Source organism: Oreochromis aureus, linkage group 20 (genome assembly GCF_013358895.1).
Source record: "Oreochromis aureus strain Israel breed Guangdong linkage group 20, ZZ_aureus, whole genome shotgun sequence".
Taxonomy (NCBI): domain Eukaryota; kingdom Metazoa; phylum Chordata; class Actinopteri; order Cichliformes; family Cichlidae; genus Oreochromis; species Oreochromis aureus.
Window position 1 is genome coordinate 37,988,240 of NC_052961.1, and position 16,973 is coordinate 38,005,212.

At 36.5% G+C, this 16,973-nt stretch overlaps 1 protein-coding gene across 1 annotated transcript in view; it reads right to left on the reverse strand.

The window, feature by feature from the left end:
- Positions 1 to 15,391, reverse strand: part of LOC116327224 (voltage-gated potassium channel subunit beta-2-like) — a 104,807-nt gene extending 89,416 nt beyond the window's left edge. Inside the window, exons 1-2 of the mRNA XM_031748749.2 lie at positions 15,315 to 15,391; positions 14,882 to 14,926 (exon numbers count right to left, since the gene is read on the reverse strand). Of these exons, the coding sequence (XP_031604609.1) occupies positions 14,882 to 14,926; positions 15,315 to 15,379 (110 nt within the window). The 5' untranslated portion in view covers positions 15,380 to 15,391. The remainder of the gene's footprint in view (positions 1 to 14,881; positions 14,927 to 15,314) is intronic.
- Between the last annotated feature and the right edge of the window lie 1,582 nt (positions 15,392 to 16,973).

The following is a 16,973-nucleotide window of genomic DNA, read 5'->3' on the forward strand; positions in this document are numbered from 1 at the left end:
TCTTATCTTATCTTATCTTATACTATTTCTACCAAATCATAGTATTCCTTCAAAATCATAGTATTACTGCAATTTCGTAGTATTTGAGCAAAATCATAGTATTCGTGCAAAAACATACTATGTCTGCAAAATCACAGTATATCTGTTATGTTATAGTATTACTACTAAGGCATAGTATTTCTACCAAATCATAGTATTCCTTCAAAATCATAGTATTACTGCAATTTCATAGTATTTGAGCGAAATTGTATTATTCGTGCAAAAACATATTGTCTGTTAAATCACAGTATATGTGTTATGTTATAGTATTACTACTAAGGCATAGTATTTCTACGTAATCATAGCATTCCTTCAAAATCATAGTATTACTGCAATTTCATAGTATTTGAGCAAAATCGTAGTATATGTGCAAAAACATACTATTTCTGCAAAATCACAGTATATCTGTTATGTTAAAGTATTAGTACTAAGTCACAGTATTTCTGCCAATTCGTAGTATTTGTACTAAATCATGGTACTTGTGCCAAATCATAGTATTTTTTGCAAATCATAGTATTCGAACCAAAACATAGTATTTGTACGAAGTCATAGTATTTATTCTAAATCATAGTATTTCAATCAAATCTCAGTAGTTGTGCTGAAATGCAGTATTATTGCCAAATCATAGTATTTGTACTGAAACATAGTATTTGTGCCAAAAGAGTATTTCTACTAAACCATCTTACTTGTGCCAAACCATATTATTTCTGCCACATTGTGCTAGTTGTGCAAAAACATAGAATGTCTGCAAAATCATAGTATATCTATTATGTTATAGTATTATTACTAAGTCGTAGACTCTCTATTTTGTTATAGTATATCTGCTGAATACAGTATATGTGCCAAATCATAGTATTTATAGCAAATCATAGTAATTGTGCTAAAACATAGTATTTCTGCCACATTATAGTATTTGTGTAAAACCAGAATGTCTGCAAAATCATCATATATCTGTCATGTTATAGTATTACTACTAAGGCATAATATTTCTGGAAAATCATAGTATTTCAACTAAATAACAGTATTTCTGCCAAATCAGAGTATTTGTTTCAAATCATGGCATCTGAACAAAATCATACTATTTGTGCCAAAACATTGTATTTGTACAAAGTCATAATATCTTTTCTAAATCATAGTATTTCAATCAAATCTCAGTAGTTGTGCTAAAACGCAGTATTATTGCCAAATCATACTATTTCTGCCAAATCATAGTATTTGTACCCAAACATATCAGTCCAACTTATTTAACTCTTCTCAACAGCCCAACACCTCTTCTTCAACCCTTTTCAGCAGAATTGTGAGTTTTTTCACCCCTTTTCAGCACAAATCCCAGATTTTTCAGGTGTTTTCAACTGAAATCTCTTTTTTAGCAGACATTCTGCTCATTCACCTGTTTTCAGTCCAACTACTTCTTTACCTCTTTCCAGTAGAAATTCTGCTGATTCACGTATTTTAAGCAGAATTTTCAGCCATTCACCTCTTATCAGTACAAATCACAGTATCTTCTGCTCATTTCAGAGGAAACCCTTTCACCTCTTTTCAGTACAAATTTGAACTTCTGTACCCCTTTGAAGCAATCTTTGCCTTTTCACCTCTTTTCAGCAAAAGTTTCTGTTTTTTTTTCACTTGTTTTCAGCATAATTTTTCAGTTTCTTTACTGCCATACAATTCTTGCAGCTTTTCATCTTTTTCAGTCATTTTCAGCAGACAGCTTCAGCGTTCCGGCATCCACACAGCATTTTCGCAGGACATGCAAATTTTTCTAGTTCTTTATTATTATTCTTCAAGTTGCTTCCGTACGTTTTTTGCCGTTTAACTACTCCCTCAGTTTTCAGCCGATTTTCTCAGTTCAAACTCTAAACTGTTCTGCTCTTTCTGCTAATGTGCGCTATATCTTTTGGTGTTTATTACTATTATACTTTTTAAAATATTACACTTTTTTCCTTTAATTTGTCCCATTGAAATGAATGGAAATCTTCCACAATTCTGCTAAAACTTGCTTGTTTTTGAAACTTAACTACTTCCTCATACTTTCACCTAGAAACTCCATTCAAACTTTAAAATGTTCTCAAATTATTGGGCTATTCCTGTATGATTCAGCTTTTTCAGATCTTCTACCGTTTTGATCTTATCCCTCTTTAAGTTTTCAGTTGCAAAATTGTGATTTTTTCAGAAAATACATGCGTTGCTATGGTTGCTATGCAATTAACTAAGAGTGTACACTCGTCCATTCTGAATTTTCTCTTCATGTTCCAACTGCTTCTTGCTACTCGCTCAATTTCCACTCAACCACCACAAATTATACATCAAAACGTAGGTATTTTTGCTGGCTTTCAGAAAATGTCACTATCATTGTTGTTGGAGTTACAGATTTTTTGCAAATCTCCTCAGACCAACACAAAGTCTGAAAACTCTCCATAGAGAGTCAATGGAGAGTTTGTTCAAAATCAGCGCTGGATTTCTCTAATGAGAGGCATTTTCAAATTGTCATATCTCCTTAATGAAACAAAGTTGAGACATGACGCTTGTGCCAATATATCTTCAGACATCCCTGATGCTCACAATTCAAGAATATTTTTCTCACCTATTACCGTTTGGCCATGAATTACATTTGTTTGAGTGTAGGAAATTTGTCCCTCGCTCAGATTTCTTCAGATTTCAAACTCTGGAAATGAGGCACTTTTTTCTCTCGTCAGATCTTTTTGATGGATTTCCACAGAGCCCTGAAAATTTCCATGACTGTTCACCAAAGCCTGCTGTTTCTTACTGTGAAAGAATGATTTTGATGCTCCATAGAGATTTAGAGTTACAAAAAGTTGTTTGAGGGCAAGTCAAGGCAGTTTTTGCTTCGCCTCTACTCAGTTACAGTGTGTTACAAGTCATATATCTTTAATAATTTATATTTTATCTCTGAATTATGAAGACCTGAAGATTCCCCCATCTCTTCTGAACAAAACAATGTCAGAATGACTATTCTAGCCCCTACGGTTAGGAAATTATGGCCATTTGTTCGAGGGGAATCCTAAATGTCAGAAATACGCTGAAGAAAACTCACACCTCTCTCTGTGTCTGCGTGTGTAAGTGCTGATTACAGCAGGTGCAGCTAATTTAACTGACCTAGATATACCAAGCCCAGACTCTTAACAGCCACTGTTCCCTTTACGCTCTGTGTATGTGTGTGTGTATCAATATTTCTCCCATGTTAAAGTATTACTCCTCCATAATAGTATTTCTGCTAAATCAAACTACTTCTACTACATCTTAGTACTTCTGCTCAATCATAGTAATTCTGCTAAATCATGGTATTTTTGCCAAATAATAGTATTTGTGCCAAATCATGGTTTTTGTGTCAAATCATGACATTTCTGATATGTTATAGTATTACTACTAAGTGGAGGAATTTCTGTTATGTTATATTATATGTGCTGAATATAGTATATCTGCCAAATCATAGTATTTATCCCAAATCATAGTATTTATGCCAAATTACAGTATTTCTGCTAAAAAGCAGAAATAGTACCTTTTAGCAGAAATTCAAGCCAAAAGATATTTATGTTCAAAGATAGTATTTCTGCTAAATCATAGTACTTGTACTGAAACATAGTATTTCTGCGCAATCATAGTATTTGTACTAAATCATAGTACTTGTGCCAAATAGTTTTTAGTTTGTTTTTAGTTTTAGCTATTTTAGGGGGATATCTGTGTGTGCAGGTGACTATTACTGTGCATAATTATTAGGCAACTTAACAAAAAACAAATATATACCCATTTCAATTATTTATTTTTACCAGTGAAACCAATATAACATCTCCACATTCACAAATATATATTTCTGACATTCAAAAACAAAACAAAAACAAATCAGCGACCAATATAGCCACCTTTCTTTGCAAGGACACTCAAAAGCCTGCCATCCATGGATTCTGTCAGTGTTTTGATCTGTTCACCATCAACATTGCGTTCAGCAGCAACCACAGCCTCCCAGACACTGTTCAGAGAGGTGTACTGTTTTCCCTCCTTGTAAATCTCACATTTGATGATGGACCACAGGTTCTCAATGGGGTTCAGATCAGGTGAACAAGGAGGCCATGTCATTAGTTTTTCTTCTTTTATACCCTTTCTTGCCAGCCACGCTGTGGAGTACTTGGACGCTGCGTGTGATGGAGCATTGTCCTGCATGAAAATCATGTTTTTCTTGAAGGATGCAGACTTCTTCCTGTACCACTGCTTGAAGAAGGTGTCTTCCAGAAACTGGCAGTAGGACTGGGAGTTGAGCTTGACTCCATCCTCAACCCGAAAAGGCCCCACAAGCTCATCTTTGATGATACCAGCCCAAACCAGTACTCCACCTCCACCTTGCTGGCGTCTGAGTCGGACTGGAGCTCTCTGCCCTTTACCAATCCAGCCACGGGCCCATCCATCTGGCCCATCAAGACTAACTCTCATTTCATCAGTCCATAAAACCTTAGAAAAATCAGTCTTGAGATATTTCTTGGCCCAGTCTTGACGTTTCAGCTTGTGTGTCTTGTTCAGTGGTGGTTGTCTTTCAGCCTTTCTTACCTTGGCCATGTCTCTGAGTATTGCACACCTTGTGCTTTTGGGCACTCCAGTGATGTTGCAGCTCTGAAATATGGCCAAACTGGTGGCAAGTGGCATCTTGGCAGCTGCACGCTTGACTTTTCTCAGTTCATGGGCAGTTATTTTGCGCCTTGGTTTTTCCACACGCTTCTTGCGACCCTGTTGACTATTTTGAATGAAACGCTTGATTGTTCGATGATCACGCTTCAGAAGCTTTGCAATTTTAAGACTGCTGCATCCCTCTGCAAGATATCTCACTATTTTTGACTTTTCTGAGCCTGTCAAGTCCTTCTTTTGACCCATTTTGCCAAAGGAAAGGAAGTTGCCTAATAATTATGCACACCTGATATAGGGTGTTGATGTCATTAGACCACACCCCTTCTCATTACAGAGATGCACATCACCTAATATGTTTAATTGGTAGTAGGCTTTCGAGCCTATACAGCTTGGAGTAAGACAACATGCATGAAGAGGATGATGTGGACAAAATACTCATTTGCCTAATAATTCTGCACTCCCTGTATGGAGTCATAGTATTTCTTCTAAATCATAGTATTTCAATCCAATCTCAGAAGTTGTGGTAAAACGCAGTATTTCTGACAAATGATAGTATTTGTACCCAATCATAGTATTTCTGCCATATCATCGTATTTGTGCCAAATTAAACTATTTGTGCCAAATTAATATTTCTATTATGTTATAGTATTACTACTAAGTCATAGAAATTCTGTTATGTTATAGTACATCTGACAAATATAGTATATGTGCCAAATCATAGTATTTGTGCTAAAACATAGTATTTCTTCCATATTGTGGTATTTGTGCAAAAACATAGAATTTCTGCAAAATCATAGTATATCTGTTATGTTATAGTATTACTACTAAGGCATAGTATTTCTACCAAATCATAGTATTTTTGCAGAAACATGGTATTTCTCGTAAATCATAGTATTTGTATCCAATCATAGTATTTCTGCCATATCATCGTATTTCTGCCAAATCGTGGTATTTCTGCCAAATTAGAGTATTTACGCTCAATTAATATTACTAGTAAGTCGTAAAATTGCTGTTATGCTATAGTATATCTGCTGAATATAGTACATGTGCTAAATAATAGTATTTATATCAAATTATAGTATTTCTGCTAAAACATAGTATTTCTGCCTTATTGTAGTATTTTTGCAAAAAGAAAGAATGTATGCAAAATCATAGTATATATGTTATGTTATAGTATCACTACCAAGGCATAGTATTTCTGCCAAATCATAGTATTCCTTCAAAATCATAGTATTACTGCAATTTCATAGTATTTGAGCGAAATCGTAGTATATCTGCAAAATCATACTATGTCTGCAAAATCACAGTATATCCTCTATGTTATAGTATTGCTACTAAGTCACAGTATTTCTGCCAATTTGTAGTATTTGTACTAAATCATAGTGCCTGTGTCAAATCGTAGTATTTGTTGCAAATCATCGAACCAAAACATAGTATTTGTACCAAAGCATCGTATTTGTACAAAGTCATAGTATTTCTGCCATATCATGGTATTTGTTCCAAATCATAATATTTCTGCTATGTTATAGTATTACTACTAAGTCATAGAAGTTGTGTTACGTTATACCGTATGTGCTGAATATAGTATATATGCCAAATCACAGTATTTATATCGAATCACTTTATTTGTGCTAAAACATGTTTGTAACATCTCAGTATATCTGTTGTGTTATAGTATTACTACTAAGGCATAGTATTTCTGCCAAATCATAGTATTTTTGCAGAAACATGGTATTTCTGCCAATTTGTAGTATTTGTACTAAATCATAGTACTTGTGCCAAATCGTAATATTTCTATTATGTTACAGTATTAGTACCAAGTTGTAGAATTTATGTTATGTTATAGTATATTTGCTGAATATAGTATATGTGCCAAATCATAGTATTTATACCAAATCATAGTATTTGTGCTAAAACATAGTTTTCTGCCATATTATAGTATTTGTGTAAAAACATTGAATGTCTACAAAATCATAGTATATCTGTTATGTTATAGTATTATTACTAAGGCATAGTATTTCTGCTTTGTCATACTATTTGTACTAAAATGTAGTATTTCTGCCAAATCACAGTATTACTGTTATTTCATAATATTTGACAGAGATTACAGTGTTTCTGCAAAAACATTGTATTTCTGCTAAATCATAGTATTTCTGTGATCTTAAAGTACTTGTACTCAATTATAGTATTTCTGCCAAAGTTTAGTATTTCTGCCAAATCATATTATCTCTGCTAAATCATATTGTCTGCCAAATGATAATTTTTGTGCCTAAGCGCAGCATTTGTACTAAAACATAGTATTGCTGCTATATCATAGTATTTGCGCCAAATCATAGTATATGTCCTAAAACATAGTATTTCTGCCCAATCATAGTATTTGTCCCAAAGCATAGTATTTCAACGAAATCACAGTATTTCTGCTATGTTATAGTATTTGTGCTTGTAGAAAAGCCTGTGTTAGTGTGAGCTACATTACCCAGCAGCCTCTGAGCAGTGAGGGGATTCATGGGACTTCTGAGCTAGATGGTCTTCCTTTGTTCCTGTGCTAACGATTGAGGAGAGAGCTGCTGGGAAGGGGAGCAAATAGCCCATCCTGTATTTGTTGGGGATGGTGTGTGTCACATAAACGTGAGTTAATGTTCCATGCTTAAGATGTTTACCCTGCTACTTGTGTGTATCGGTTTTAGTTACCTTTAGCGTATGTGCTAGTTAGCAATAGCTATGGCAGCCCAGTTATTTGATTGTTTTGGGCTTGTTCCTGCTTTGTTTGTTCCCCCTGCAAATTTATGTGAATTTGTACACTATAATATCACTGTATTACGTAGTGGCTAAGTAGGAGGCTGACTGTTACTAAGTGCATCAGTGTACATAGGTCATCTCTTGTGTTGGAGTGCCCTCTTGTGGCGCCTTTTGGGTAGTGCCTTAGTAAATGTGAACACTGCAAGAAGTGGTATCAGACTGGTTTGTAGTGGAGGAATTTGTTGCCAGTTTCTTTCATCTTTAATCCGTATTCATGTTGTAATGTATACCCTGTTCTTAATCATAGAAACCACACCATATCACCCCTCCACATCCTCCTACTGTATGCCATATCTCCCTGTAACATCCATCTGACTGCCAATAAACTCCACCTGTGATAATCTAATCCCTGGATGTCAGGCTCTCTTTCTGACCGAGGATAGCTACTATTGCAGCACCACCCAGCATTAAACTGACGTACACCATTCTGTACAGTGCTAAATCATAGTGTTTGTGCCAAACAATAGCATTCACCCAAATAATAGTATTTCTGCTATGTTATATTATTACTGCTCATAGTATTTCTGCCAAATCATGGTATTTGTTCCAAAGCATAGTATTTGTTCCAAAGCATAGTATAACTGCAAAATAAAAGTTTTTGAGCCAAAACATATTTTTTGTGCTAAAACATAGTATTTGTGCCAAATCATAGTATTTCTGCTAAATCCTAGTAATTTTGCTCAATGATAGAATTTCTGCTACGCTGTAGTACTTGTTGCTAGATTATAGTATTTCTGCCAAGTCAAAGTATTTCATGTAAATCATAGTATTTCTACCAAGTCCCAGTGTTTCTGCTAAATCATACATAATGTTTCAGCACAAATTGCATGATTTGGCTCAAATACTATGATTTGGCAGAATTTTCTATGTTTCAGCACAAATGCTATGATTTGTAAGAAAAAATATTATTTAGTATAAATACTACGTTTTAGCAGAAATACTATGTTTTAGCACAGATTCAGCTAACAACTATGATTTGTCACATGTGCTATGATTTGGTACAAATACTGTGATTTGGCAGAAATACTATCATTTGGCTCAAATATTATGATTTAGAAGAAAGACTATGTTATATTATAAATACTATGTTCAAACTTTAAAAAATTTCTGCTATTTCTGCTAATGTGTGCTATGACTTTTGACCATTGAAATGAATGGAACACATTATCAATGTGGTCACTGATTTTGCTTGCCGGGGTGAGCTGCGTTTTAGCTCAGTGAGATGAGCAGCAGTTCTCAGAGCGGGAGGCCCAGGTTCAAATCTCGCATATGGCAACATCTTTTTCAGTTAACAGTTAAATTTTTAAAAAACCTTTTCAACACAAATTTTAGCTTCTTCACTCCATTTCAGCTGAATTTCCAGCTTCTTCACCCCTTTTCAGCACAATTTTCAGTTTTTCACCCCTTTTCAGCAAAAATCCTAGCTTTTTCAGCTGTTTTCAGAAAAACTAATCTTTTTCTTTTAATGATAACGTATTCACAATGTGGAGGCTCAAAAATAGCTAAATCTAGTACCCAACCATTGGTGAGCTGGATGTGTGCCTCCAGAGATTTATAATTGCAAAATTGGTTTGCCGTGTATGCGCTGACTCCACAGACAAGGTACGAGAATATATCATGGTAAGTCAATAGCGGTTGGCCTTCGGGGTTTCTACTCCACTGCCATATTTCATACGGGTCCACATTTCCAATGCACGCTATTTTCTGCAAGTATCGTCTCTCTGCATCCGGACGCAATCTGTCTCTTTACCGTCGTTTTTCTTTTGAGCTGCTTTTAAGTATGGTTCGTAGCAATCTTCCTTCCAACACAGTGTGTTTGTTTTGATTCGTGGCCTGCCAATATGGTGCCGCGCTCCCACAATGCATTGCGGCGTTACGTCAACGAAAGGAAAACACATAAAGCCTCTGAATGAAAACAAACGCTGTTGTGACAGTGATGTACTGTCTTGTTAGTATATATGTATGATTTCTATACAGTTTACATCAGATGACCACTTAAGGACATCTGGTTTCATCTCCATGTTTTCCTCTCACCAGATATCCAAACAGATATCATGACCAGCAGCTTTACGGCTGTGGCTCCAGCAAACATCAGCTGATACTAGAAAGTAATATTAAATAAATTCTAACAACAGCCTATCAAGCTTAAATGTGCTGCTGTTGTTTAGCACGACATCCGCTGGTTTCCTCTTTCTGGCGCAAAGTGGGCGATAAACAAACAAGAGAGATGGGACTTGTGACAGAAAAGCCGATCAACTGAACATTGATCAGTTTCATGATTGAAGTAGTAACAGGAGAGGGAGGGGAGAGAATGAGAGAAGAAGAGGCAGCTGTGCAGTGTAAAGACACAGAATAACTCCAGCTTAGTGTCTTTTTTTCATTCTAGCTGAAGTACAGAACAAATCGCTTCCTCTTCACCTCATTGTAATTGGTCCAGCCCAGAGTCGATCATGACAAATTGGCCAATCCACCACCTTTCATTGTTTATATCGTTAGAAAAACAAACATAAAAACGAAAAATCACCAATGGCCAGTCCAGCTGTGCGGACAGGCATCTCCAAAAATGTTAGAGCACTTTTGTAAATATGTGATATCTTGATAATTAATGTTGATATTACTTGATATTTTACAGCAACATTCTGGCCTAAAAAACATCTTAAAAGTTTATTTTGTGATCCAGAAAGAGTTATATTTCAAACTCCGCCACTCTGTGTTCCTCTGCCACTGCCTCGTTTGTGTTTTGGACGAAAAGCATTCTGGGATATTTGCCTGGCTTTGCCTACAGTAGCTAGCGAGCTGATTGGAGACCACAACAACCAATCAGAATTTTTTTGCATCCAAGTCTGTGATTGGTTGGGTTTTGTGGCACAAATATAACTGCGTACAGAAAGATTTGAACACGCAGGGGCAGAAATGTTGAGAGTGTGAGCGGCACACTGCGAGCAGGTCCGCAGAGATCTGAGCAAGAGCAAATGCAAAAACTGAGTGAGAGGGGCTGCTATTCTGTGTGTATATTGATAATAGCAAACAGTGAAATACATTTTTGCACGCAGCAGGGAATTTTGTTCACCCAAGTTTAGCTTTTCTTCGCTCAAAATAAATTTCTTCTCAAAATGCAGCACTTGTACTTAAAATTTTTTATGTGCACTCAAACTTTTTTTACGTGCACTCAGCATAGTGGCACAAAAATAACACTATAGGTATTATGAAATAGAGACGTTGAACCAACTGAAGAACAATGAACATCGAACCCTAACAGGATTTTAAGTGTTTGGCAATCTTGAGATAAGAGGGGGTTTTAAGATCTGTCCTACTACAAATAAGTTTTTGGCTCCTTCCAACCAATGACACTACTCTTCCACTGCTAGTTTAACCACAAGCAACTCTTGGTTAGAGGCTAGGTTTTACTCAGCTGCAGAAAGGCATCAACAAAAGAAAGCGCAAGCCTGCAGTTTACCCTTGCTAGAAGTACTGCTGAGAGAAGACAGCACTTACCCCAGAGCTGAATACATGAATCTTTACAATAGAGTGAAGTTCTCTATTTGGGGTTCAGTTAGAATGGGTGCTGATGCAAAACGTGACTTTAATTCAGAAAATGCAGCATTGGCCTCAGGGGACAAGGCAAAAGGTATTTGGAGGAGGTTTGACTGGTAAGTGGTGAGGCTATTCGACTGAAGTTCCAGCTGAACCATCAGTAGAAGTTAACAAATCTTAGAAGGCATTTTTCTGTGGGTTGCTCTTTACATGCCCACTATCAAATGCAAAGCCAAAAAGAGATACTATGGTAACATGGAACTTGGATTGTTCTTCCTTAACATACAAATTGTTCACCGGCTGGAGCATTGACTGAATGTGAACCTGATGCTCCCCCAAACACTTAGAAAAGATAAAAAGAAGATCATGTAAAAACATGAACACATTCAGGAAATCCCTTAAAGCAGTGGTTCCCAAACTTTTTTTGCTGGGCCCCCCTTTATTTTACAAGAAAAATGTTCACGCCCCCCCCCGCCCTCGCGCGCGCATGCGCACATGCACGCACACAGCCTCCAACCACACACACCCATATTTTGCTCCATTGCGGTTTATTTCACACCTCAAACATTTAGTAAACAATTAAGCAAATACAAGTAATCTGCAATAAATTACAGGTAGTAAGAAAGTAAACTACTAACTCTTTTACGCTACGTCCACACCTACACGGGTATGTTTGAAAACGCAGCTGTTTCGTCCACACGTAAACGGCATTTCGAATCAGCGAAAACTGAGATTTTTTAAAACTCCTTTTTTGCGTTTACGTGTGAACAAGGAATACAGAGTTCATCACACAACGTCAAAGGTATGTGCCTTTTTTCACGTCACGCTGTGCGCATGTTATTGTTTACATAAGATGAATTGCAGAATAGCAGGTAGAGACAAAATACTGTTAATCTGACTATCTGCAGGTTTTACACGCTTACTTATACACACGCAGCTACTGTCCCTCTATTTAGTAAGGCAGAGGCGTCATGGTGTGATTATTTTACATGTAGTTGTTTTTTTTCCTGTGTAATAATATTCAACATTGCCAATAAACATAAACAACTGTTGGATGCTGTTAGTCCGTGATTTGAACAGGGGGAACAAATTGTGGCAGGATCAGCCTGATATTATTTGTATCCCGCTGTAACTTTACTGTATAAAGAGCTAACATCTCCAAAATGTCAGGAGTAGTTAGTCATTACAACAAGCGTTTGTGAACTAAAAATCAAGAATGTGGGATACTGTTTGTCCGTGATTTGAAGAACCCAGCACGTGCGCCCGACGAAGGGAAAACCAATTCTGCAGGGAGACCTACCTTGGCACTTGTGCAGGTGAAACCAAGGGGAAGATATGCTTCACCATATTTTCTAGTCTTTGGCTTAGAATGAAGTTGGTTTGGAAACATATTCAGCAATGCTTCATCTCCTGATTTGCGTTTGTGGAGGCGCCCCGTGCTAGCAGTGTCCAAGCGTTGTTTATTTGTTTTGTTTTTTCCTTTTCATGCCACGCCCCCCCTGCAATGGCTCTGCGCCCCCCCTAGGGGGCGGGCCCCACACTTTGGGAAGGTCTGCCTTAAAGCATCATTAACAAGGGTGTGGAATATTGCCGGAGTCCAAGTAAGTGACGCTCCACCCACTTGCACTCAAAGTGACCAAGGGGTATGTTTTCCATTTGTCAACTCTGCATCTGACGACAAATTGCTTCTAATGCCACCAGATGAATAGCTGGTGTAACCAATGTTGCTGCCCGCCTACGGAGCTGCCATGGGGGAGGCCATGGCTACCTCATCTGTGGAGGAAAGAGAAGAAACCTTAGTATCAATAAACTCAATTAAGTACGTTAAACTAGCAAAATGTTAAGTGATGAGAATGCGTTGAGCTCCAACTAGTATGCTAAAGAGCTCAGAGTCTTGGCTTACTTGAAGTAGGAAATTATTCAGACGCCGTGGGAAATGGCCAGAAGTGTGACTAGTTCAAGGTAGGTTGTAGAAGCCAAAGAACAGTGGGCAGACAGAAGAGTTCGATGGAGGTCCGAGGGAGCAAGAAGGAGTCAAGCAGGCAGGTGAATATAAAAAGGATTCATGGGAGCCACCAGAAAGCGCGTAGGCAGGTGAGTATGGAAATACTCTCCTCCCTACTTGCCAAAAGAATAAGAAGGTAGCACATGAGGGAGAATTACGTGAGGGAGGAGCACAAATAGCCGGCCTGTTTACCACACCGAGTAAGCTGATAATCTGATGACATCTGAATGGCAATGCTGTTCCTTTTGAACTGTGGCTGATTTGGCTGATGGATCGCAGATGGTCTGCTCGGAAACCAGAAAGACTCTACTCCACATGGGCAGAGAATCTCTGCTGCACATCTCAACACTAAAGGAAAAGACATTTACTGACCAGCAGCTGATTATAAGACATGGGTATATACACTTCCGAGTCATCTACTGGAGGTTTTTCACTCAGAAGAGAAGCAGATAGCCTGGAGGATCTTTAAGCAAGAGGTATACTATTTCAGAGGTAACATGAATTTGAAATTACTGAGAGAGATGTTACACTATATTGAATGGAATTACAGGCTGGGTAAACATTTCTGTAAAGACAGAAATGGAGCCCATAGTGACTTGTTAAAGGATATAAAAGCCTTACATCCTTTACAATAATTTCACCCCACACCACATACGTTTTCAGTTTTAGTATTTTCATGTATGTAGTATTTGATTTTCTTTGGCCATTTGATTATATTTTATATTTATATATTGATGGAAAAGTATATTATGCAATGTACTAATTTGTGTGAGCTGTATGATAGTCAAGGACACACTCAGTACACTTAGTGCCTGGAAGAACAGCCAGGTTGCAAAAAAAAGGTATTATATGCTCGTTATAGTACACACACTCATAACTGTTCTCGTGAGAAGCCCGTAGAAGGAAAAGTGTTATTGTGTGACAGTTTTAAGGCAAAGGAGGGTGGGAGTAATAAAATGTAATAAAATGCTCACTGGTCCTTCCCCCTTTGAGCACTTGAATGAAACCTTGTATTTGATGCTTTTGCTCCCTTGCAAGAATAAACGCTCCAGTTCTTGACTGCTGTTCATTTTTATTCAGTTTAATTCTGAGATATATCTACATATGTATTCATATGTATTATTCTTTAAGGTTTTTGAAATACTATTTTTAAATAAATGTATATTGTAAAATAAAATGTATATTGTAATCGATGATCACATAACATGCATTGATATTTTTTCCACTAGCTTTTGGCTTTTACATTTTTTTTGCATTTCATTTTAAATATCAAAAAAATGTTTTTGAAACAGGTGGTTTAGCATTTTGCATTTCACCATCAGACTTTTGATTCTTGTTTTAAACAGTGACTGACAGGGTATTAAATGGAAACAGGCAAATTTGAATTTTGCAGCCCTGATTCCTGCTTATTACAAAGAAATTTCCATACATGTTTCCTTTAAATAAGCCAGAACTTTGAACACTATATTTAATCTATTATTATTTTTAAGGAAAGCTGAATGCTGGGAACCTAAGTTAGGATTATTTAAAGAATTATCAAATGGTAAAACTATCATATTATGCTAAAACATCAGCCAAAATTAACTTACTATTGAGTAATGAGATTATTACCAGCTCCCTATTACTAACTCCTTTTTCTGGTAACTGAGTAGTAGTAACTTGGAAATGTCAAAATTATTACCTTCTTATTTCCCCCTTGCTATCCCACTATTACCATATTATTACTGAGCTGTAATAGAAAGTGCTATCCAATCATCTGAAAGCAAAAAAATGACAAAAGATAGGTACACATTTCAAACTAATAATGTACATCTGCTTTTAATATCACAAATTGCAAGCAATCACAAACAAGGCCCAGAAGAACTCTACCTCCATCCTTTCTTTTTTAGGATACTTCCCAAGACAGCTTCAGCTCTTGTAAAAGAGTTAATGAAAGAGAGAGAGGGAGAGAGAGAGATTTTTTTTAAATGTGACTTAAAAAAAATCTAAATTAAATTAATACATGCTGTACACCAAAAACAGTTATTCGTTTGCCCTGTGACATCAAACTAGGCTCCAGTTCCCCTGTGACCTTGAATTAATCCTAACCCTTAAGGAAATGAATGAACACATGGATCAGTAGTTCAAACGTACAGTTACTGTCTTGAAAAATTAGTTGTTTCCTCCTCAAATCTCTAAAATAACTAGGCAGCATCTGGTGCAGTACAACTACTTGGATACATGTATTTAACTTTGCATAAACAAAACATTCATTAAGTCACTTACTTTTTATTCAAACAAATTGAAATATAGTAATACTTACTTTCCAGAGTTATAGACTTCAGCTGTGTCAAACAAGTTGATTCCATTCTCATATGCTATTGTCATGAGTTCTTCTGCCACCTTCAGAAGAGAAAAATGACAATGATAAAGATAGGCAGCTGCTGCACCATTATATTTAGGAATATTTTTACCTTACTCAACATTTGATAAATATTTGCTTATACCAAATAATCACTCGCTTAAAAATGATGAATTACATTATTTGAAAGAAAAAATAATAACAAACAAAAATTGTATTAGTTTACTACCACCATATTTTGCAAGTTTGCAACTGTAGCAAACCTATTAATGCCTTTTTCAAATACATTTTAAGAGTTTTGAATTTGTCATTATCATCCTATTAAGTTTATTCTCCAAGTCTGAAACCTTGCAAATGGTATGGAGGGAATTGGTTCGGATATGTTGGAAGAAAGGTTGTTGTTTTTGGTGATTTCTTGCTCTAAGTGAAGAGTAATCTGAAAACAGATTGTAAAGTTAACTCATTTAAAAATCAGTTCAGCTTTAGTGTGTCTATTGTAATTTCTGTACTATTTATCAGCCTTATTGTGAGGTACTAGTATCTCTTGGTCCCTAGTACACCCTCTCTAGGAAAAAAAAAACAAAAGAACCTCAAGTACCTCCTAAAACAGTTTTTCTGATGCTTCAGAAAAAGTTTCTCTCTGTGCTATGTTTACTAGGCTCCTGCTAACCACAAGTTTATCCTCCAAAGAATTATTCCTCAGCCAACTCCTACTTTGCATTCGGGAGACAGACACTGAATCAGGTGACCCTGAATCCTCCCTTAGTTATGCTGCAGTAGGCTTAGGCTGCTGCGGGGTTCCCAGGATGGACTGAGCATTTCTTCGTTATTTGCCAACTGTCAATTTGAATGCAATTATGTGTTTATACACAATTGCATTTAATCATTAGCTATTATTAATCTGTGTCTCTCTTCCACAGTGTGTCTTTTGTCTTGTCTCATCAGATTGTTGGGATTTTTCTCAGTATTATTTTAGGGTCTTGCAGTGACTGCTGTTCTGATTTGGCACTGTATAAATTAGGTTTATCCATAGGTTCAATGAGGAAACTCTGTATTCATTCATCTGCCTGCTTTCCTGGGAGTTTTGGTGCTCGTCTATTCTTTGCTTCACCATCACTTTCCTGAGTATTAATTTCTCTATATCAATTAATCATGTTCAGTTCTTCCAAATATTATCTCCATAATTTAATCACTGAACTGAATCTCCAGTGGAGCTACTTGCTTACTTTCTCCAGTACACTTACTTTGGCTTGTGACACTTGTAAACATTATTCCCCTGTGTAGTAATTCCTTGCCAGAAGTTAATTTTTCTAATAGAAAAAAAACTTGAGAATTTGCTTCCTTTTTTCATATAGCAAAGTAGAACAATGGTAATTTGTCAGAAAATTAACCAGAGTGAGGAAACATGGTATTTCACATTTGCCCTTGATCTAAATGAGAAAAATCAGTTTTTCTGACAGTTACTTCAACTTTGAAAAAGAAAACACTCAATGCCACTACAGACACAGTCACAACTATGGCTAAATGCAAAGGTTTTGATCCACTATATATATCTTGCTGTTAGTTTTGTCCAAGCATACTTCTGATTGTATCCAAAGTATTCAGTTTAAGATATTTTTC